This window comes from Gopherus evgoodei, chromosome 2, assembly GCF_007399415.2.
Source record: "Gopherus evgoodei ecotype Sinaloan lineage chromosome 2, rGopEvg1_v1.p, whole genome shotgun sequence".
NCBI classification, from domain to species: Eukaryota; Metazoa; Chordata; order Testudines; family Testudinidae; genus Gopherus; species Gopherus evgoodei.
The window spans coordinates 149,398,378-149,422,503 of record NC_044323.1 but is presented as its reverse complement, the minus strand read 5'-3'; the positions used below and the strand labels follow the sequence as shown (position 1 = coordinate 149,422,503).

The window sequence follows — 24,126 nt, the reverse complement described above, 5'->3', positions numbered from 1 at the left end:
TGCTGTTCCCATTTGACATAGAGGATATGCAGAGCTGGGGATTGTCCTTGTTCTGCTGGCATTTCAGCCCATGTTCTCCTAGCAGCTCTCCCTGAGCTGTGTTTGAGCATTTTTGTTCTTTCCTGCAGCCTGTCGGGGAAGTAGGGGGGCAGTATTATTTGGCAATCAAGAATATCACTGTGGAGTATGGATGTATACTCCTTGTCTATAAATGAGAGGAAACCAGCCCTGAAACCTGGCAGAGAGATCCAGAGTACACCTCTTCCTCAATATAACGCTGTCCTTGGGAGCCAAAAAATCTTAATGCGTTATAGGTGAAACTGCATGATATCAAACTTGCTTTGATCCAGCGGAGTGTGCAGCCCCCCCGCCCCCCCCCAGCACTGCTTTATTGCATTAGGTCCGAATTTGTGTTATATTGGGTCACATTATATCGGGGTAGAGGTGTACTGGCAGATGACAGGAGATAATGGATACTTTTTTTTTTTGCTAACGTCTAATTTAGCTTCTTTGAAAAGGAAGGCTAGATAGCCACAGTTTGTGTTATTTTGAGTAGGGGCCAAACAGTGATCTGCTAAACCTACTAGTTCAGTAACCTGAAGGTGAAGAGCTTCCCAGGGAAAACAGGATAGCCAAGACCTACATTTTTAATGGAAAGAGAAACAAAATCTAAAATTTTCTGACCTTTTTTATGTCATTGAGAAACCAAAAGAGCCTTGGTTCCAATAATTTTCCTTTACAGGTCATTTTAACTAATATTTAATTATACTCAGAATAATTAAATATTAGTTAAAATGACCTGCAAAGTTTTATAGAGTTGTAGGAAAGGTGACTTGGCCCTGCTGCCATGGATAGCATAATTTATGTCTGGTTTTCCTGTTCTTTCCCTTTTGTCTCTGATCTCTTTCAACCATCTAGTCATGTATACCAATAGATAAATATTGATGTGTACTGTTTCCTACTCATTAATATAGAGACACAACTACACATAGCAGGAGAGTTTCCCTTTGTTTTCATTAGTGTTTCACAAAGCCTGGTCAACAGACAATTTTTGTATTATTGGGGGTGATTTTTCACCGGTATAGTTATCCTGCTACAATCCCTAGTATGGACACATATATCGGTATAAAAGTGCTTTATGGCAATACAGCTAATTTGCCTTCCCCCATAGAAAAAACTATACCAGCATAACTTTCTACATTAGGCAGGTGGTATGCTTTAACTGTACTGGTTCAAATAAATGGGTACAATGTTTGTGTGTAGGTAAGTTTTAAGGCATGCGCCTATGGGATATTGTTAGCAGGGATGCTTTTCCCACTGGTCTGTTCAGCAGCAGGTAACCCATTCTCTTCTCATCCCAATGCATTTTAATGATCTTAGTGCTATGATCAATCTGAGCTATAACTTCATGGTGAATTGGGCAGGAGGAGGCAAATTTAGAAGCCCTCCAAAAAGGGAGAATATGGAAATAATGTTATAAGGAGAAATCACTTTTGTTAATGTTAAATCCCAGGTTAAAAACCATTCTCCATTTATTGAGTGGTCAAATGCTCCATCTAATGGTTGCTATTAGCATTGGCACATTTAGTCTTGAGCACTATACGTAACCATAAAACAGCTCCATCTTGTGGCCCAAGGCAAACCTTTTTATTTAACATGTTTATTACAGTAATGCCTAAGGGCCAACCAAGAGTGGGGACCTGTTGTGCTAGGTGCTGTACAAACAGAGTGATAGTCCCTGCCCCACAGAGCTTACAGTCTAAATAGACAAGGCAGACACAGGGAGAAAACACAAGCAGAGTGAACTATGTGATGGCCACAAATAGTATGTTAGTGAGACTGCTGTTTTGAGTGGGGGGTTATTTGGGAGGGGAAAGAGGTTGAGAGGGACTGAGCTGAGGAGAAGAGGTCAGAGGGGCAGGTGAGGAGTGAAGCTTAGGTAAAGAGTCTGTGGGGAAGGGGGTGCAAGAAAGTTGGCACAAACAGCCACTCAAAATGGTGGAAAGTTCTCTAGATATCCAAAGATCCCTAGTGCCCGCAGAGAATGGTGAGTCTCCGCTGCACAGTTCTGAGTTCAGGGAGGTGTTGGAGTCAAACAGTCAGTGGGAGTTAGGCCTCTAGGGGCCCCCTCCTTGGCTTCAGAACCTAAACATCTACACAGCTATTTTTAGCGTCGCAGCATGAGTCTGCTTCATTGGCCCTGGGATGCTGCGCAGGGTTGGTTGCCCCTCTTCCCACATATAGATGTACCCAAGTCACTTAGAGGCTTTTTAAAAAAATGTTACCAGTTTAGTTTGAGGTCTAGTTCAATTTTTTTGCATATTGATCCCCCCCAACCCCCATCTTTGGTTAGCAGGGGCCACGCATTAAAAGCCATCTAACAGAATCATCTTTGCTTTGTGTTAAACTTTCTCAAACCAAATCCTGGCCTTGTTGAACTTACTGGGAGTCTTGCCATTAACTTAAATGGGGTTAGCATTTCACCCTTTGATTAGGATATAAACCCCCACCAGTAGTTAGGGGGTTAAGGGGAGCTGGAGAGCTCAGTGAGTTCATCCTGTTGCACCTGGAGGAGGGGCCAGAGCCAATTTGGGATGAGACTCAGTTGGGGAGGGTAGGGGCCAGAAGAGGTGGTCCAGTGGAAAAAATAGATCGTGGGACCCTTTCCTATTCGGAAGCTGTTGAAACGGTCGAGAAAGCTGGGCTGTAAAGGAAAGGAATATCCCTGAGCAGCAGGTCCTGAAAGAAGGGCAGGACCCAGGAGAGAGCTTTGAAAAGAGAGTTAAAGCCCTGAAAGAGGAATATGGTTAGAAAGCTGGGCCTTGGAAGATGGCTCCGACTAAAGGAATCACAGAAGTACCTGCAGGAAGGAGCTTGTACCAGAGGAGACTCGCAAAGTCTCTCTTCTCCCAGGCCTGCTTTAGGGAAGAAGCCCTGAGACTCAGGAGTAGCTGGGCCTCCTGAGAGAAACCCCTGGGAGGCAGTGCTCTGTGGAGGAGGAGGAATGCTGCGGAGCTGGGGAGGAGATTGTGCAGAGAATTGAAGGATAGAAGAGTTTATGTTCCTTTGAGTTTGGATATCGTTACCCAGAAGGGGTGGACGTAAATCATGACCTGGCTGGAGGGCTGAGTTAATGTGGGACCACAGCAAGCATAAGCAGGGAAAGCTGCTATGCCACAACGATCCATGAGGTGGCGCACCAGTGGTGAGTACACTCCACACCCTCAAAGTTAATGTGGCAACTACTTTTGTGTTCAAAGCCATACATCTGTATCCTTTCTAAAGCCTATCCACAAAAAGTCAGATTAGCCTGCACATTGGTGGTCCAGTTGGGCCAGGATAGAGTTTCTAACACCCTGTTGATCTGTCCTACTAAATGAACTTTTAGTAAGGGAAGAGGAAGGAAGGAAGGAATTGGGAAAGGGTCGAAGGGCAGGAGGCAATGTTGAAACAGTGGATTTATTGCTGGAATGTGCCTCAAAAAGCCAAGGTCTTTTGGCTCAAACATTAACATTTTGTGACCATTTCCTCCTCTAATGCCTAGCAATCTCATGAGTCCTCCAGTCTGGAGCATGTTGTGGCCTAAGATGCGTTGTTTAATTCTTTTTGCAAAAGTCTTCAGGGGAGACCATAGGGCTGGTTGAATGGCTAGCAAGGTGGGTCTGCCTGGCCATTGCTTTGGCTGGATGTTATTGTATTCAGTTAAAGGGCCCCCTGGTACTGTGGCACTGGTGCTGCCAAAAGCATGGCTTTGGAAACTGAGTGTTGCTGATGCCACTTGGGTAGGTTGGGAGGCACCTCCGTCAAGCTGTCTGGAGTGGCTCAGGAGTATGAGTACCAGCCTTGGGGCAGGCTGGTAAGAAGCAGGGTATACCACTCAATTGGTTGTGACTTCTGTTCTTTGGTGAAATCTAAGTGTGAAGGCACAACAACAGCCTTAACATGGAGTCACAGACAGTTCCCCTTGGGTACTCCAAATTCTATCTTGTCACCCAAGTAAGCTTGCCTTTGTGATAGCCCCTTACGCCAAAAAAAATCATAATAATATCCAGGACCAGTGACTTACCCCAGGTCATCTACACCTTAGATCTTACACCAAAGACAATGCTTATAGCCAGTCCCATAATAAACTTAAAATTAACTGAGAAAAAAAAGTTATTTACAAGGTTAAAGTAAGTAAACATACACAGATAAGTTAAAACAACGAGGAGTACTTGTGGCACCTTAGAGACTAACATTTATTTGGGCATAAGCTTCCGTGAGCTAAAATCCACTTCAGATGCGTGGAGTGGAAAATACAATAGGAATATATATATACACATAGTACATGAAAAGATGGGAGTTGCCTTACCAATTCTAACGAGACAATTCAATTAAAGTGGGCTATTATCAACGGGGGGGAGGGGAGGAAATCACATTTGTAGTGGTAATCAGGGTGGCCCATTTAAAACCATTGACAAGAAGTTGTGAGTAACAATAGGGGGAAAATTAGCATGGGGAAATTAGTTTTTAGTTCTTGTAGTGACCCATCCACTCTCAGTCTTTATGCAGGCCTAATTTGATGGTGTCCATTTTGCAAATTAATTCCAGTTCTTCAGTTTCTCATTGGAGTCTGTTTTTGAAGTTTTTTTTGTTGAAGAATTGCCACTTTTAAGTCTGTTATTGACTGTCCAGGGAGACTGAAGTGTTCTGCAACTGGTTTTTGAATGTTATTAATTCTTGATGTCTGATTTGTATCCATTCTTTTGCGTAGAGTCTGTCTGGTTTGACCAATGTACATGGCAGAGGGGCATTGCTGGCACATGGTGGCATATATCACATTAGTCTCTAAGGGGCCACAAGTACTTCTTGTTGTTTTTGCTGATACAGACTAACAGTGCTACAACTCTGAAACAAATGAGTTAGTCTTTGGTTTCAGAAGGTGGTAGAAGCTTTTGTAATATGCAAGCTCTGTGTCCGTTAGGGCTAACCCACAGAGATTCCCTTGCTTTTGCTTAGAAATCTTGCCCTCTCAAAGTCCAAGCAGCATTGAGATACAGTTCTTCTTGTCAAGGATTTTTATTCCCTTCCCCCAGAGTCCAAGCTGATGGGACAACTCCTCTTCATGGGTGTGGAAGGGGCAATCAACATCGTATTTCATGCGATGGTATGATGGGATAGCCTAATTTTGGCAATTAATTGATCTTTGATTACTAGCAGTAAATATACCCGATGGGGTGGATCTGAGTTACTACAGAGAATTCTTTCCTCCGTGTCTGGCTGATGAGTCTTGCCAACATGCTCAGGATTTAGCTGATTGCCATATTTGGGGTCGGGAAGGAATTTTCCTCCAGGGCAGATTGGCAGAGGCTCTGGGTTTTTTTTTGCCTTCCTCTGCAACATGGAGCATGGGTCACTTGCTGGAGGATTCTCTGCACCTTGAAGTCTTTAAACCATGATTTGAGGACTTCAGTGGCTCAGACATAGGTTAGGGGTTTGTTGCAGGAGTGGGTGGGTGAGATTCTGCAGCCCGTGTTGTGCAGGAGGTCAGACTAGACAATCATATTGGTCCCTTCTGACCTTAAAGTCTATGACTCTAGGTGTCAATGGGCCTTCCTGTATGCAAGACTCAACATCATCTGTAGGAAGCCAGCCTTTACCTTAATGAGTGCTTCTTTTCCTGTTGTAAACTTCTGTAATTGTGTAGGTCATCAAAGCACCTAGTCAGTGTAACCTTACAACATGAGGTGCAGATGTTATAAGTGAGATTACTACATGGAGAATCCTACAAACATTTCGTGAAGGCTAAACACATTCTTATAAACCTATGATCTGTTTTAACCATGCTAACACACAGGTGAACTAGACTGGTTTCCAGCTATGCATTTATGAATTGGGGGCTAGGGGCCTTAGCATGAGCTGGCACCTGGTTTGCCAGGGTCACATCCTCCTCCCTAATTTTGCTCAGACTCTTAGTATAAGGAGCAGAAGTAGCATTTATGTGTTGAAAATTTTTCAGGGACCATTTCTGTTATGTACACATCTGTGAATCAGACCAATACACCTTCTTAGTGACCTGGCTCCTCTTTGAGAGTCAGCAGTTCTTTCTCCATAATCAAAAGGCAGAAAATTAGCTTTCCACTTTGCAGCTGATCCTAATGAATTCACACAGGAAGCCTGAGTTGCTAGAAATCTTTCAAATAAACATTGCTGAATATGCTCCTGTCTACCCCCTTTCTCCTCTCTCCACACCCCAGATGCCCAGGTGAAGTCATACTGTGGAAACAATCAGTTATTCATAAGTTAATTCAGTGCTGAGTTTTAATTTGTTTGGTTTTCTGGTACAATGATAAAGCAGTAATTTAGGTCAAAATAATTTGTCAAATCCATCCTTTCTGGTGACATACCAGAGCAAATTTCTCTGATGCTGAAACTGCTCGAGGGCAAGAGATGCATCTTTTCCATGAATTGACAAAGATCCCTTAGCCTGTAACTGAACACAATCATGTCCAGATTAGAGTGTGCAAGATGACACCAGGCCAAATCTTTGGGACCCTCCAGTACACTTGTTTGCCTTGGACATTTTTTTTGTCTAACATTTTATAAACAGAACTGGTGACCAGAACAGATAACATCCACTTTCATAGAAATCATAAAAAAGTGTGGGACTGGAAGGGACTTTGATAGGTAATCTTGTCCTGTCCCCTGCACAAAGCAGGACTAAGTATTGCCTGGAGCAGTGGCTCAACCTTTCCGGACTGCTTTCAGGATTCTGATTTGTCTTGCATACCCTCAAGTTTCAGCCCCCCTAAAAAATACTCGCTTACAAACAAAAAAAGACAAAAATACAAAAACCGTGTTCACAGCACACTATTACTGATAAAATGCTTACTTGTTTTTACCATATACTGTAATTATAAAATCAATTGGAATATAAATACTGTAGTTACAATTCAGTGTATAGTATACACAGCAGTATAAACAAGTCATTCTCTGTATGAAATTTTAGTTTGTATTGCCTTCGCTAGTGCGTTTTATGTAGTTAAACCAGGCAAATCAGATGAGTTGATGTACCCCCAGAAGACCTCTGCGTACCTCCGGGGTATATGTGCCCCTGGCTGAGAAACACTGACCTAGACCATCCCTGACCAAGTTTCCACGACCTGCCTAGATAATTTGTTCCAGTGCTTAACAGCCTTTACAGTTAAGAACTTTTTCCTAATGTCTTACCTAAATCGTCCTTGCTGCAATTTGAGCCCATTGCTTCCTCTTATTCATGGAGGACAGAAGAACAGTTTATCACCCTTCTCTTTATAAGAAACGTTTACTTTGAAGACAGTTATGTCCCCTCAGTCTTCTCTTCTCGAGCTTAACAAACCCAATTTTTGCAATTCTTTCTTCATAGGTCATGTTTTCTGGACCTTTAATTATTACTGCTCTCCTCTGGACTTTCTCCAGTTTATCCACATCTTTCCCAAAGTGTAGTGTCCAGAACTGAACACAGTACTCCAGTTGAAGCCTTATCCTTGCTAAATAGAGCGGAAAAATTACTTCTCTTTTCTGGCTTTCAACACTCCTGCTAACACTTGGACAAAATGGAGGCCCCCATGCTGATCCTGTCCAGCTCATGGGAGAAATCAATCTTTTTGTAAAATTGTTGAACTGATTTTTTTGCTGAAAGCTGATTGAGAAGTTCACGGTCAAATTTAGGATACCTCTCCGCTCTACCTGCATTCAAAAGCCCATGAGGAATAGATATATCAAAATTCTCGCTCGAAGACCACATGAAGCTTAACTGTCTGTCCGTCACTGTAGAAAAGAGGGAATTTGCTACATGTATGCCCCCTCATAGCTGAGTAGAGCATGAGAGCTCTTTCCTCTGTAGGGCCCCCTACCAACAGACACTCCAGCCCCACACTTCAGCCTCTTCTCATGACTCGGCCCTCTGGCCAAGTGACATTTCAGTTCCACACCTTTAAAAGGTAACAAAGTCTGACATAACAGAAGTCCAGCATCCTTACAATCACATTTTTGGTCCTCAACTTGGGGGCTCCATGATCCCTATACCCTCATCTCCCAGGGCTTTTAAAAGCCCATATCCCATTACGTCGGAAGGTGGTGTGAAATCCCCCTTGGGAATCCAAACCTGCCCTCTACCCTATGTTCCAGTCCAAGGACCCTATAACCAGCAGCCAAGATCTGCTTCATCAGACTCCTTTCTGCTGCTTCCCTCAACTTCTTTCTACCACAGTCTATCAGCAGGCTTCTCACACAGCCCTTCTAGGTTCACCTTTCTTTCAGGGTGAGGACTCTCAGCACTTTCCCCTGGAATCACCCAACGAATCCTAAACCAGAATTGCAAACTTAGACCAATTGCTACCCACAGCCTTGACTTTTAATCTTTTGTAAATTTCCCCTATGCTGTTTCTCCACTGAATGCTTCCCACGGTTCTCTCCTTGGAAGACCAGATCCAGCCCTTCTAGCAGGGCTCATCACTAGCTGAGCAGCCACTGGGGATGGATCAAGAGTCTCACCTGGCCTCTTGCTTGACTCTTCTGTGCAGGAGCCTCTCCCCCAGGGCCTCCTTTTCAACCTTGCCAGTCTCACCAACACCCTTCTGCTCACTTTACAGCAACCACCCAGCTCCTCCCCTACTGGCTCTTATACTTAATTGGGCCCACCTTTCAGGTACAACGAGGTGAGTTAATTGGCCTCTCCTTCTCCAGGTACCTCTTTCAGTGCCAGGATGGCATGTACTCCATCACATGCTCCTTGTTACAACCCTGTATGGTATCAAGATTTTGTCTTGCTGGGGTAAATTCCTAGATTCTAAGAACACAAAGGATGGCTAGGCCATGTAGTCCAACCTCCTACATCACCCATGCTAGAGAATGTCACCCAGTGATCACATTGTTCCAGTGGTTAATTACCCTTCACTTAACAAACTGTGGCTTACTTTTAGTCTGAATTTGTCTAGCTTTACCTTCAAGTCATTTGATCTTGTTCTGACTGTCTGCTGGATTAAAGAGCTATCAGAAATCTTCTCCCGTGTCAGAACTTATAACAAACTCTGATCAAGTCACCGCTTAACCATCTTTCATAAACTAAATAGATCAAGCTTTTTAGTTTCTCATTGTAAGGCAGGTTTTCCAGACCTTGTCTCATTCTTGTCGCTCTTCTCTGAATAGTCTTCAATTTGCGAGAACTCTTCACTACAGAGTTAACCTGGGTTCTTACATGTTGTGCAGTGAGGACGCAGGCAAAACCACTTGAGTCCTGATAGTCCTCCATCATCTTCCCACAGTTCCCCTTATGCCCAGAAGGACATACACATTCACCCACAATGCACTGGGAAAGAACCAGAGAGCAACTGTTCACCGCAGCACAAAGAACCATGGGATGTGCCCCCACAAGTCCTAGTGGGGCACATGGGGAGTGCAGCACCAGTCTGGACCCAGTAACCTGGGTAGGGCACTGCAGTGTGGCTGCTTACACCCAGGCTAGGCTAATCCAGGTGCTGATCATTTGTGTTAACCCTGCAGTGAAGACGTACTCTTAACACTCTCAATATAATCATCCATGCTCAGCTAATCCCAAATCTCCAAAAGAGGGCATACCTAGTTTACTAAAAAATGTTTGCTGAGAAAAAGCACAAGACATTTCAGCCCAAGGCTTCAAGCCCGCCTGCATCTGAAGGCCCCTCTCCCAGCCTAGAGCTGCTGAACCAAGGGTTAAAATAATTACAGGGAACAATAAATGATCGCAGAGAGAATATTTTTTTTCCATCTTGTCCTGCCTCATCCTGCAGAAATGGCAGCCAATAAAGCTTTGTTTTATATATTTTTGTTAAATGTAGTTGCTAAGAGGAGGTAAAAAAGTTCTGGGGTTTAAGTGTTTTACAAACTATCCCTGGCACTCATCTGTCCCCTGTAGTATCTGAGCACCTCACAGTCTGAAATGACTTCTCCTAACACATCCCTGGGAGGCAGGGCAATGCAGTTATTCCCTCTAGAAGGGGCACTCATCTCCCAACCACCCCCTTGTAGCAATTCTGGTCACCCCTTCTCAAAAAGGATATAGTGGAACAGGAAAATGCTAAGAGAAGTGCAACAAAGATGATTAAGATGTATGGAATTGCTTCCATATGAGGAGAGACTAACAAGATTTGGGCTATTCATCTTAGAAGACAGATGACGAAGGGTCAAGCTTTGCTAGTGGTCTATAAAATCAGGAATTGTGTGGAAAAAGTGAAGAAAAGTTATTGACCCCTTCCCAGAATACAAAAACTAGAGTCACCCAATGAAATGAATAGGCAGTAGGTTTAATACAAAGAAGAGGAAGTACTTTTTCCACACAACGCACAACTAACCTGTGGAATCTATTGCCATGGGATGTTGTGAAGGCCAAAAGTATAGCTGGGTTAAAAGAACTAGATAATTGTGCCATGGTTTAAAGACTCATCTCAGAGCCCAGATAAAACTTTCAAAAGTCCCAAACCAAAAGACTCTGAGTTCCAGCAGCTCTTTCTGCTGTCCAGTCTCAGCTTCTCCATTACCAGGAGGACTCTGCAGACTTTCCCCTGGGTCTCTTTTTTGGTTTCCCTGCCTAGAAAGCTGAGTTTTATACCTAGTTCAGGCTCCCTGGGAGCTCCCATCCTTTAGAGCAGTGCTTCTCAAAGCTGGTCTGCTGCTTGTTCAGGGAAAGTCCCTGATGGGCCGGGCTGGTTTGTTTACCTGCTGCATCCACAGGTTCGGCCAATTGCGGTTCCCACTGGCTGTGGTTCGCCGCTCCAGGCCAATGGGGGCTGCGGGAAGCGGTGTGGGCGGAGGGATGTGCTGGGCACCCTTTCTGCAGCCTCCGTTGGCCTGGAGCGGCGAACCATGGCCAGCAGGAGCCACGTTCTGCCGAACCTTTGGATGCGGCAGGTAAACAAGCCGGCCCAGCCTGCCAGGGGCTTTCCCTGAACAAGCGGCGGCCCGGCTTTGAGCTTCTGTTCTCCTTACCTTAGAGCTTGCTCAAGCCTTTAATTACACCCAGGTGCTCCTTATTTAATGAATTGCCTTCCAGCTACTTAGGCAGTTAACCATGCCCAGGTGGAGCTGGCTCATTCCCTTCAGTGGAGCCTGTCCCAGGTAGGCTGGGCAGCCAACTCCTTTAAAGGGCCAGCCCTGTGACATCCCCTTGTAGTCATGAGAAAATTAGGTCCAGAGACTAAGGCCCAGATCTGTAAAGGCATGTAGGCCTTTCCCCTTTCAGTGCTGCAATGCCTCACCCCTTGGTGGCCCAGTGCCCTGAGCTAGGGGCCCTGGGCCCCATACAGTGCACAGGGAGAGCTAGGTGCCCAAGGAAGGGATTTTAGAAGCCAGCCAGCTGAGCAGGGAAATGAGCAAGATGCCAAGAAGAGGGGTAGGGAGAGGGAAGGGGCTTAGGCACCAAAGTGGCTGACTGATGGGCCAGAGATCAGCAATGCCTTCCACTCAGGGTCCTCAGCCACGAACCCATGCTTGGAGTACGGTAGCTGAGCCAGGTCAGTGGCATGGGTAGGCTGGTTGTCTCTGTCTCCTGCTCACCCTGTTTCCCTGTGCCCCCACCTTCTTTTTGTGTGGGTGTTGTGCTGCCCCCAGCTGTAAATGGCCAGTATCCAGCCCTCCTGTTGTGGGGGCTGGCAGGTATCGGGGCTTAGGCCTGCTCAGAGCCATGCCTGCAGGATTGGGCCCTACTGGGAGGTAGGTGTTCGTCTGGCCAGTCTGAGAATCCAGTTTTAGAGCTCCTGCAGCTTCAGCTTGAGCTAGGGCTCCGCGGAGCTTGTTAGCTGTGGGGCAGCATCGGCCCTTAGCTGGTTTTGTGTCTAGTGGAAACTTAGGCACCATGGGGAGTTTGGCACATATGGGGCTAGAGGGCAGCTGAGCAGCAGCTTTGAAAATGTCAGTGGTGCCTAAGTGGTGGATTGAGGTGCCTAAAGAGGCAGAAGGCACCTCAGTGTCTTTGAGGATCTGAGCCTAAGTGCCTTGCCCAGGGACACACATGAAGCCTGTGGCTTAGCAGAGACTTGAATCCAGGATGCCCAAGTGCTAGGTTAGCTCCCTAGCCACTGGCCCTTTCCAAAGGGTCCCTACTTCCCCAGCTTTTTAATGCAGAGGCAAAGGACAGTAGCAGGGGGAAAGTGTTATAATTCCCTGGTGGTCCAAGGGCTTCACAAGGTGGTTGTCTCACAAATCTCCTTCTCCCCAGGAATATTCTTGGCATTCCTCTTTACTGGGGCCAGTAGCACGTCGGGACACTTCTATGCACTGGCATGCAAAATGGCATCCCCCATGCGTATGATCTTGCATCTACAGTGTGTGCGAGGTTATCGTTTCATTCAGCAGCCGGTCCTGGGACATGCAGTGCCTGCCTTGTACACATCCATGGTATGCCACTGCCTGGGACAGTTCCTTTCCATGGACTGTGGAAATATGCAAGTACCCTGGGGGCTGTCAGCCCCTGTGGTTAGCCTGCTGTAAACCAGGCTTACTGAGTGGCATTTTGGCAGGGCCAGCTTGATTGGCCACAGTTGGCTGGTAGAGTATCACTCGGGAGATGATAAGGTCTTTACCTTGTCAGAGTGTCTGAACCCACCCTCACCCCCTTTGCCAGTCCCCTCTCCAGAGGGCTAAGCTGGTTAGAGCGGCAGATCAAAAGGAGAAACAATTAGCGAATAGATGCATTTAATGATGCTAATTAAAATGTATTCAGTGTAGCCTCTGCCTCTGTGCCAGCTGCTTTGGCAGGCCAGCCGAAATCCGGGTAGCACCAGCCTTGCCCTGGAGTGTGAAGCTGGGAAGCAGGACATCTGGCATCCTGCTATCCCGCCTTGCACAAAAGACAGGTTCAAGGAAGCCTTAGTTTCATTTTGTGCCGTTAGCTGGGTTCATGTGGGAGCCTCTCATTAGCTCTGTCTCTGCAGGAGCCTGCTGAGACCTCATTAGGCATTTCAATTAGTGAACAGCCGGCATTGCCGAGGGAGGGGAGGGCGGGTGTTTAATCAAGATGGCTGCAATTAGCCATTGCAGTGGAGGTGGCAGAAGTAACCCTAATTCCAAAGCTGGAGAAAACAACTAGCAGCCTCACACATGCTACCCTGCTCATCAGGGGTTAGAAGACGCTCTCCAAGAACTCTCTGCAGGTTCTTAATGAGACACTGGCCAGCTCCCAGAGCTCGGCTTCGGAGCAAATTACAGCAAACACCTGGTCAGCAAAATGCAACGTAGCCCTATGGCCCACATCCTCAAAGGTATTTAGGTCCCTCACTGCCCTTGGAATCAGTGGGTGCTGGGTGCCTAAATACCTTGAGGATTTGGGCCTACATGCTTTTCAGCTAGTCAAGCCAAGGTGGCTGTAAAGGGTGGAAGTGAATTGCTTGCAAGCTGTTTGTTTTGGCAGCATAGGCCTCGTGTATCTGGTGGTATTTGTTGTGTGCTTTCACAGATAAATATGATGGGCTGGATTTTCATCTGGGCCTCAGCTTGGCCTCCATATTTGCAGACTCAGTTACACCCACAGTAAATGTGCGGTGCAAATCCCACCACTTAGAGCTGGGGTCCTCAAACGCTTTCATAGCATAGAGCATGTTTTTATACTGGGATTGTCTCACACCCTTCCCTGCCCATTCTCCATCACCCGGCCCCCAATTCCTAGGGTTGCCAGGCATCCAGTTTTTGACCGGAACGTCCAATCAAAAAGGGACCCAGCCCCGACCGGGCTGTTAAGTCTTGTTGGCAGTGCAGTGGGGGCCTGGGGCTTAGGCAGGCTCCCTGCCTGCCCTAGCTCCACGCAGCTCCTGGAAGTGGCCACCAGGTCCCTGCAGCCCCTAGACACAAGGGCAGCCAGGGAGGCTACGCATGCTTCCCCTACCCGAATGCCAGCTAAGCAGCTCCCATTGGCCAGGAACCACGATCAATGGGAGCTGTGGGGGTGGCGCCTGCGGGCATGAGGGCAGTGCACAGAGCCTCCCTGGCCGTCCATGCGCCTCGGGGCTGCAGGGACCTGGCAGCCATGGTTAGCACTGTTGGGACCCCTCACCCTGAACCCTCTCCTGCACCCCAACCCACTGTCCCAGCCTGAAGTCCCCTCGTACACCCAAACTTCTTCCCAGACCACAGGGCAGGGATGTTTGTTTTTTTGCAATTAGAAAGTTGTCAGCTCTACAAATTCCCCTCCCATTCTTAATGGCATAGAGCATGGCTGCTCCCATCAGCCATCTCCCCGCTCTTGTCCACAGTCCCATACGTCTCCATGGCACTGTAGTGACTGCTTACATGGAAAATTAATATCACGGATGTATTTAATAGTTTTAAACATCTTTTAATATTAAGTAGTAGGAAGAGTTGTTAATACGTAGTTCTAATATAGCACTTTTCATCAGTAGCTCAAAGTGGTCTGTGGGGAAACTGAGGCACAGGGAGGGACAATGACTTGCCCAAGACACCCAGCAGGCCAGAACTGAGATTAGAACCCAAGTCTTGTCAGTCCCAGTATCCAGTGCTCGATCCACTAGGCCACACAATTTAGCAGGGAGAAGCCAGCTCTCCGCAGCTCCCCAGTAAGCTCTCCACAGGCCAGTTTGAACCACTAGTTTCACCTTGCTGACTAAAGGGAAGGACCAAACTCCATATTTAGCCACCTAAGCAAGGGACCCTGTGTCAGAGGTGCTGCACCTTCAGAACACCTAATGAGTTAAATAGGAGTTGTGGGTGCTTATCTCTGAAAGTCAGTCTCCTGCTAAGTGGCCTAAATGTGGATTTGGATGTACCTGGAGCTGGATCCTGGTGCTGAGAAACATCTGCACTTTAGAATCTCTGCCTCTGTTAAAGGACAATGTTGCAACATGTTGGGAAGGGGCTTTGTTGCTGGTGATGTCATTGTGCTGGAGGCAACTGGAAATTCAGTTCCCAGACTGCACCACTGGAGTTTTTGTGCTGTGAGGCTCCCTGAATCTCACCTGAGAACTGCATTCAGCTTGGTTTCCATGGAGCGCAGCCCCCTGGGCTGCAAACTGCCTGGAGGGCCAGAAACAAAAGAATGCTGTCCTTTAACCAAACCCAAAGGCTTGAAATGCAGGGAATGTACTCTTCAGGTTTCACCACCAGCCTTCTCTCTGTTATATGGTGCCAGCCCACCTGTAAATTGACAATGCTCCAGGAGGGGCTCAGGATGGATTGTGGCTAGATGCTTATATCATGGACTCCTTGTTGGAATTTCTCAGCAGCTGGCTCACAGTTAACTACTGGATGCAGTGCCCTGCCCAGCCACCAGCGCCATTCTGGCACTTCTTTTGCAGGCAGGCTCTCTGCCTCCTCCTTTTGTGGCTCCTTGAATACTGGACATGTGGTGCATGAGGGTTGCGTTCTGTGCCTTGCTGCTTTTCCACTCTCGGCTCACTGGGAGGGATGGACTTCTGTGTAGGCAGAAGCAATGGGGCAATGCCATCATATCATAGCCCCAAGCAAGGATGCTGCCCAAGACCCATTTCCTACTTCAGATGTTCCTGCTTTAGCCATATCTAACACCCTTCCACCGCTATGGTTCTGAATTTCTTACTGCAGGAAAGGTCTGTGTCACAACTCACTCGGCGCTGCAGGGACTGACAGCCAAAACCCCAGTCCCGTTGGGGCAGAGACCAAGTAGGGAATTTCTGGAAAATCCTGGCAAACTTGAAGATAAGGAGTTTCAATGCAAAGCTGCTTTACCAGTGCAAAGTTGACCTGCCAAGGACTTTCAGAAATTGGGCTAGTCCAGCTTCTTTTTGCTCACTTGGTGGCCGCTGATGGTACTTCCTCACCACCTCCTCCCAGGTGCCTGGTAGCACTTTCCTCTGCTCGGAATTTCACCTACCGCCTTCCAAGGGATGGCTCCAAATCTTCCCCACTATTCTCCAGACACCTATTCTCTCTGCTTCCTCAGCCTAACCCTGGCCATACCTGACCTTCTCATCCTTCCTCCTGACCTCCTTCCCTTCCCTTTTGTATACTTTTCCCTTTTCCCACTGCTGCCACTCCACTTGAGTGACTCCCCATCTTTCTGTTGGGACATCTGGGCTTTTGCCAAATCCTGCACATCTCCCATTATAGCATCTTTAAATGGCTGCCTTTAGCTCCTGCCTGGATCCCTGCAGCTGCCTCTTCCTTCAGCCTCTTGCCTGCTTCTCTCTCCACTCTGTTCAAAACGCTGTGGCCAAAAATCTTCCTTCGCCATCACTCTGGCTCGGTTGCAAATCCACTTCCTCACAAATCGTTGTCCTGGCTTCCTTCCTGTTTCTACATCACATTCAGCCTGCTTATTTTCCCTGTCAAGTCTCTCTATGACACACCAGCCCTTGCTTCAACATATGTCCCCTAGGCTCATGCCTCAGTCTTGGCCTGAGCCTTTCAGCTCATTGCTCCCTGAGGATTCCTTATCCTACTTGCAACTCTGCCCCTTTTCCTACCCAGCTCTGCACTTAAGTGCACCAAGTAGCCATGTTACCATAAGGTAAGGTGGACTCTTTAGTTTGTGACATGAGAAATCAGAAATGGCGCCACTACCCAAAGCCTGATTTAAGGACATGGAGGAATCACTCCTTTGCTGACACATAACAGAGGAGGAGGCTGCTTTTCAGAGTTTGTAGGCAGATCAGAATCTATTTTAGGGTTCCATCCTGCCACCCAGCATCACGGGATCTGGGCACCGTTCACATAAAATCAGTAGCAATAGTGAAGTCCCTAGTGGATTTCATAGTCTTTGGCACTTCACCAAGCAGAATTTTAACCATGAAAGGGCGAAGGGCTTTTAATTGGAGGCATTTTCCTAGAGTTAACTTTACTTTTATTTTTGTGTAGCTGGTTGAGGTTTAGGGGCAGAAGTAGGGGAAGTCAGTGGTGTGTCAGTCTGAAGATAGAAAGATTCACCTGAACAGGAAGCTTCTGCAGCATCTTCTAAGATGCTCAGACTCTGGCTTCATCTGATCTACACTCAGAGTTAGTTCTGTAGCTGGATCCCTCCACCCAGCATACAGTGTCTCCTGCACTCCTAGCTCCTGGATGAATTGGACCCAAGAATGAGTAATTTCCTCACAGTGCTGATTTCCCAACCCAACTAATTCAGCAACTATTACACCATTTAAATTCTTTTATTAAATTACTCCCAAGCAGGAATATTAGTGCAGTTACTCCCTCACTACTGTCCGAGTGCTGCCTGTGTAGTCCCCATCTGCAGCCTTAGAACCAGCTAGGCAGCAGCATCCCATCTCTACTGAGGGTTCCTCAGGGGGCTTATGTCCAATTAGCAATCATCCCTTTTGTTGCCTCCCTGTACTGTGCCCATCCCGTGTCCCCTCTTGGTTACAGAAGCTGCTGCTTGGTTAAACAAAGAAAAAAAATCTGGAGCTGGTTCATGGGGATGATTCTTATTTGATCCAAAGCCAAGGTGGTGTGTTCCGTGGGCTGGTCATTTACCTAACACATCTCAAATAGGGAAGGCTTAGGCCACTGCCTTTTTCTAACATGCTTGGTGGAAATTAGAGCTGTCAAGGGAAATGGCTGCATAGACCCCTCTGAGCTCTGCTTTGGAGTCTGGGGTAGCATCACAGTATTGGCTAGAGCTGATCAAAAAGTCTCTTCCCCTCCCCCCACCTGGAAAATTTAGAATTTTTTGCCAATGTTTGAGAGAGATTTTATATATATTTATATTTTAGTTGTAAATACTATTGCAGTGCCCCAATGGGAGGTGTAGTTCAGGTGCATCATTAGCCCATTGTCTTCTACATTCTGGGCTCCCTGCCTGGACTACATTGCCTGTGACGCACTACACTCTCCTCTCTTAGAGAAGCGCATCAGTGCACCATGGGAGAGGGGAGGGTCCCCAGACCATGCTGAATCCTGGGAGATGTAGTCCAGCCCTCAGAGGGGAATGGCAACAGGAGACACCCAAGCTACAACTCCCATGAGGAACCACAGTGGCATTTCCAAATATTCAACGTTGTTCCCCCATGAAAAATTGAAGTTTTTCATAGGAAATCTTCCATGTGTTGCAAAAAATATTTAGTCAAAACCCAATTTTTCCTCAAAAGTCCATTGTGGCAGAAAACTTTCAACCAACTTTATTGCTGGCTTCAGACCGTAGGCTGCACAGCTAAGTAGATATTCAGCTTTAACAAATTCATGTCTGAACAGAGCAGTCCAACAATGAAAGTTTCCTTCCCTCCTCTCCAGTAGGATGTGAAGCAAAGTGAGCTGCCCTGGGCTGGAGTGGATTTGGCCCGAAGTCTAGTTTGCCAGTTGCTTCTCTTGTCGCAGAGTATAATCCAAATCTAACCTAGCTCAGGAGGGCTGCAAAAATACCGTAACAGATGTTCCTTTTCCGTATGGGAAAATGCAGAGTGAAACAAAGAAATATTCTCCTGCTGAAGTCCAACATCTGTTTGAAGCTGTCTGGCTTGGGTTCAGACTTTAATTATTCTGACAGGTCTCTTCATGCCTTTAATTTCCCATGAAATCTAATTCAAGAAGCTATTTGTCTCCAGACTGCTCCTCGTGTTGTGAAGAGTAAGGGTGCACATGACCCAGACATGCCTTGCTGAAAATCAGCTGCTTGGGACAGCTTTAAAAAACAAAATAAAGCTATGTTTTCCCTCTTCCAAAATTATGCCCGTGTTCTTTACAAAGTGCATTTTTAGCAACACTGTAATCCTCACTTCTGGATCTCAACTGGACAATCCACTCGCAGGATGTCATCAATTAAGGCATTATGGTGACGCCAGACCTCAAGGGCATTGGCCCTGTGATGGAATTTGTCCCTTCTCAGCAGTTAAAGTTGTTCTTTGAAAGCAAGGGAGAATCTTTACATGAATTGTCGTCCGTTTTGGGACAGAAATGTGTATCAATTTCAAGGCCAGATTCAGGCAATGTGGGGCTCCCAAGTGAACAATCACATGGACCAGCCCCAACATGAAGCAGTGCCAGCAGATGCCCCCCCCCCCTTGAGAGATCAGAAGGGCACAGTGCTTAGCCCAGCAGCTGGCTTATATCTCCGTTACGGGGCTGGACCTGCTGCATGCTCTCTGCCTGCCATGCAGGTTCCTCTGCTGGGGTGGGTTATAGAGTTAACCTCCTCTGTGGATGTGCTAAACTGGAGTGACTTATGCTTTGGTTTCAGACAGAGCACAAAGCAGAACATGGACTGGACCTTTAGTGGATTAAGCCCTTGTTACCCGTCTTGGTAGGGATACATACAAATCGAGGAATTGCCGCCATCACCACCAGGCATTTGGTGAAGCCCTTTGGAGCTGCAATATCCATGCAGAATGATCCCTTTATTATTTATATTGCTGTAGCATCTTGGAACCCCGGTCATGACCCAGGAGCCCATTATGCTAGGCACTGTACAAGCACAGAGCAGAGATGATCCCTGGCCCCAGGAGTGCTCTTTGTCCATGGAGAATCTCCTATTTTTGGTGGCTTGGTCTGGTAGGGATGTGTTAATGGTCTTCACGGTCAAGAGCAAGTCTTGGCTTAAGAGGCCAGTAGCGTCATAGGGAGCCTACTTGTCTCAAACAAGATCCAAGGAAATTGGACTCTGTCTTCTCATTTTCTTAAGAACGAGGAAACAAAAGACTTGGACCCCTCTGTCTGCAGAGGGACTTCTGCAGCACCCAAGTGGTGAAAAGAAGCTACTTTTCCCTCTGCAGCTTCTAGGGAGAGGGAATCCCTGAAAAAGAAAGGGGATTTCCCAAAGGGGATGGGGAAAGGCATGATTCATGCTCTCAAAGTAAATAAGTAAGACAAGCCAACCCAGAACCCTGAGGGTAAGACAGCACATGCGACAGGTATGATGAGTGAGGAACCAGAGCTGAGTCAAAGTCAAGATTTCCACCCTACAGGAAAATAAATATTTTGACATTTGTTTTCATCCTGAATCAGGATGAAAAAATCAAAATACCAATTGTTTTTTAATGGAACAAATTCTGGAAAACTTCAAAATATTTGGTTTTGAGACAGTTTGATGTTACATTTGCACTCGTCAATGGGGTTGCAGTACCTCATGGGAGTTGTAGTTTGGATGCTTCAGACTACGTTGTTCTCTATGGACTAGGCTCCATGGCTGGACAACATCTCCCATGGTGCATCACACAGCGGTAACAGGGGAAACTGGAGTGCATCATGGGAGATGTTTTCTGGCCAAGGACCCTAGCCCAGAGAGAACAGAGGCAGGAGACACCCAAACTACAAATCCCAGGAAGCACCACAGCACTTTAGGCTGATGCAGTTTAATATTAAATCGACACAATATGGAGAATCAAAGTCTTTTGGCAACATAGAAATTTGCCCACAGAAAGTTTTTGATTTTTTAGTGGAAAATGCAGTCTCCTCAAAATCCTTGACAAAAAATTCTCAGCCCAGTCGAATGTTAGATTAATGTCCAGAAGTGAATGAGAACCTGCTAATCACTAGCTAGTTTAACAGGCACTGGGAGACAATGGCTCTTCTCTGCACTGATCACACACTTACTGTAATGGGTGGTGTTTTGTTTTTGTTTTGTCTTCATTTTGGAAAGAATGGTGGGGTTTTATGGTTAAATCTGGAGCCTAATTTATTCCAGTTTGTGCGGTAAGATGTCCCTTGTAAAACAGACAGGCTGCAACCACGATTGAGCCAGTATTGCTCTTGGGGCCTTGACTTTTGCATTGCCTGGCTTTGTGTGATTTTAATTATGCAAATGTGTTGTATTAAATGAACAGCAGGATTCTGGTGTGTGCCTGACATTGCATGCTGGGCAGGTTACACACCTAGGCAGACAGATGGACGCTGGATTCTGTTCTGCAATTAATTTAAATGCTGTTTTGTTTTTCCTTGGGGAAGTGACATTTTCTTCTCCCCTCTGCGGGTCTTGGAAAAGAGCAGCATCCAGAATGACAGGGCTGCCCAATGGCTCAGTCCTGCTGCCCTAGGAATGGAAACTGGCCATCTTGCTGAGCAGAGGTGAGTCAGGCTGTTGTCTACATATGACTATTTGCCCAACTGCTGCTGAGAGGGGAAAGCATGCAGTGATGTTCCCAGCTCACTGCTCAAGCCACAGCCAGACCAAAGTGCTCCACTCCCAGAGCTGTTGGCATTATCAAGGAGAAACGTGTAGGGAAGGGTACCAGCTGCCTTCCTAAAAGTGTGCCCCTAACTCCCAGGTGTTTGGAGCATTACTGCCTGCAGATGCCTCCTTCCTAATCAGTGTCTTGTGAGGGGTACACAGCTGGATTCTTCCCTCCTCCATCTCTGCCAAGCCCTAGAGCAATGCAAGCTTAGCAGGGCTCTTGTGTGGAGAAACCACTGCTAACAGCGTTTAAAGCAGCTGGAGATTGGGATGTAACTCAAGTCCCTAAAATGTCCCTCTCTGCCAGATAACGAGACACCTATAGGCTGGAGTGGCAAAAAGCTCCTGAGGATGGAGAGACTGAATCTCTCAATGTATTTAGTGCACCTTGAGATTCAGATAACCACCTCGTCCACCTTTCCAAAACAGGTGCTGCTCTGTGTTACTGGCCCGAGAAGGTGAGAGGAGCAATGCCTCAAGGGGGAGAAATGCTGGCTGAGGGGATTTGTTTCCCCGGTGAAGGCTCCGCATTAAACATGCTCACACAGCAAGTTGCAGCTGCAGTTTTATTTCCTTTTGTAAAAACATGATTAGAGGGGGAAATTTCCCCAGAGACTTAACCCTCTCCACTCCCCGCCCTCCCCCAAATAATCATGGGAGGAAATGGGGCAGATTGTGCTGGCATTGTCCTGGCAAGTCACGCTCCCTCCAGGCTGGGGGCAGGAGTCTTGGCCCTCTCCAGAGTTGGGGATGTACGTTCCCTTGAGGAGGAAGGGTAGCTGGCACTTTTCTGAGGCAGGGGTCCGGCGTTTCTATTTTGTTTCTGGTACCGAGACTCGCCCGGAATGGCTGTTAATGGAGCAGCCCTGCTGGCTGGCTGGTGTACGCTGCCCGGGTGGGCACCACTCAGAGTTAGCAACAACCATCCTGCAAATGCCAGAGAGAGGGGCTCCATCTTTACAAGTCCACGTGGGAGAGGCAGGAACAAACTGCTCGGCCTTGGCTCGAGCGAGGTTTTTGTTTGTTTTTAATAAAAATGGTCTTTAGATTGACTACTGGAAACAGCTCTGAGCATAAAGCACCTTCCTCCAGAGTCCACTTACAAAAGAGTTCAGAAAGGGTCAAATATTGACCAATAATGGTTTGGCTGCTTTTGAATCTCGATTGTGGCTTCAGCAACGTACAGCAGGGGTGGCTGGGGAGGGCAGCTCCTCCTTAGTCAGCTGGCTTGGTGACCAGGGAGAGCGGCTGGGCCTGCAGCACTGCCAGGGCAGCCTGCGGGGAAGGAATGGCAGCTGGAAAGGAAGGCGGCGAGGTCAGGAGAGCCGTGTGGGTCATTGTGGCAAACGGGATGGGTCTGGAGAGAAGAGGCGACGGGCTGCTAAGGCTGGAAGAGGAGGAGGCAGCCTTACTTGACAGAAAAGCAGCTGAATGGAGAGACAGCTGGGCCCTGGTTTCCGGTTTGGTGGTGAGTGAGAGGGGCTGAGCTTGTTCAGAATGGGTGGCAGCTGGGGCAGCGGGCGATGCCAAGGCTGTTGATGGGGTGGCAGGCGAATCCAACATGCTGCCATGGGAGGAAGCAGGACTATCGCAGGGTTTCTCAATAGGCAGGTACTGCACATATGGCTTTTTACTCTTGGAGGCCAGAGAGCCTGTAAGGGGCAGAAAAGACACCCGTAAGTCACACTGCAAAGACCTTGTCAGCCAGTCCCCAGGGCCCGTGGTTAGGTTTTGTGGATTTACCCAGGCTTGGAAAACAGCTAGTGCAAATCCCATCTGTGGTTGGAACCAGATTCATTAACAGACTGTTGTTGCTCATGGGCAATGCTAATTCAATAGCCTGCTCTTATCAGCCTCAACATTATATGCGAAAGACCTGTGAATGCACAACACGGGTACAGCTTCACTGAGGGGTTAACTGGGGTGATTGGCACCTGGATGTGAGCAGCCACACTGCAAAGCCCTGCCCAAGTTAAGTGTCCCCTCACTGGTGCAACACTCCCCTGTGGGTGTTGTTAAGATGCTTGGGGACACAGGCCTGGTTCTTTGCACTGCGGTCAGCTGAACAGCTCTATGATTCTTTCCCACTGAATTGCAGAACGTGTCTGTTCTTCTGGGCACACGGGGAACTGGGGGAGGGGGATGGAGGGCTATCAGCATTAGTGATTTAGCCTGTGTCCTCACTACAGATTAGGTGGGCTACCAGCCCAAGTGAAAGCCTCACTTAGGCTTAACCCCACGGCTCAACTGAACCAGCTAGCCTAGGCTGGAAGCACCACCACACTCAGGTGAGAGGGTTGTGGATGGGGATGGGAACAGAGTTGGAGGCAACCCCACCTAAGAGCCTGAGTTAACTCTGCAGGGAGGCCAGACCTTAAGGCAGCAGTCCCCAACCTTTTTGGCTGGCAGGCGCCAGTCGAAGGACCACTGCGGCAGTGGACCACTCGCTGAAATACCGCCGAATTTCGGCGATGCCTATCGATGACGTCGCTTGCCGTCGACAAGCGACGTCATCGAGAGGTGTCCCCGCCAAAATTCGGGAGCGACACCTCTCAATGACGTGACTTGTTGACGGCAAGCGGCAAACATCATCAAGAGGCATCCCCGCCAAAATGCCACAGTGGCATTTTGGCAGGTGCTCTCCCAGGGGCCAGGACATGGGCACATTAAGATGCCCCCGCGGGCGCCATGACGCCTGCGGGCACCGCGTTGGGGACCCCTGCCTTAAGGTACTTACAATTTGCAGGTTGTCGGCCACTGAACTTTCTGCTACCCAGTCGCACTAATACAGCCACTCCTATTATGCTGACATGGGGCAAAGAGCAATGTCCTACTGCTGACATATAACAGCAGAATGCAGGGAACCCAGGGAACTGTAACTGTGGCTTTAGTACTTCATACTGTGCATACCAGTGTGCTTTCACCTAGGGCGTTAAGGTGCCATTTTTCCAAAGCATCTAAATGACTTAGGCTCCTGGATCCCATTGAATTTCAGGGCCATTGAGGCTCCTCCATCAGTCAGGTGCTTTTGAAAATCATGCTCACTT

General features: G+C 47.4%; 1 protein-coding gene and 1 long non-coding RNA gene across 2 annotated transcripts in view; one reads left to right on the top strand and one right to left on the bottom strand.

The window, feature by feature from the left end:
- The first annotated feature begins 406 nt into the window (after positions 1-406).
- Positions 407-21,640, top strand: LOC115646253. The gene is made up of 3 exons (XR_003998972.1): positions 407-3,205; positions 20,854-20,973; positions 21,509-21,640. It is a non-coding gene; the product is annotated as an uncharacterized LOC115646253 (long non-coding RNA).
- Positions 21,636-24,126, bottom strand: part of TCF7L1 (transcription factor 7 like 1) — a 120,580-nt gene continuing 118,089 nt past the window's right edge. The window contains 1 exon segment of the mRNA XM_030551883.1: positions 21,636-22,731. Coding sequence (XP_030407743.1) covers positions 22,295-22,731 — 437 coding nt within the window. The 3' untranslated portion in view covers positions 21,636-22,294.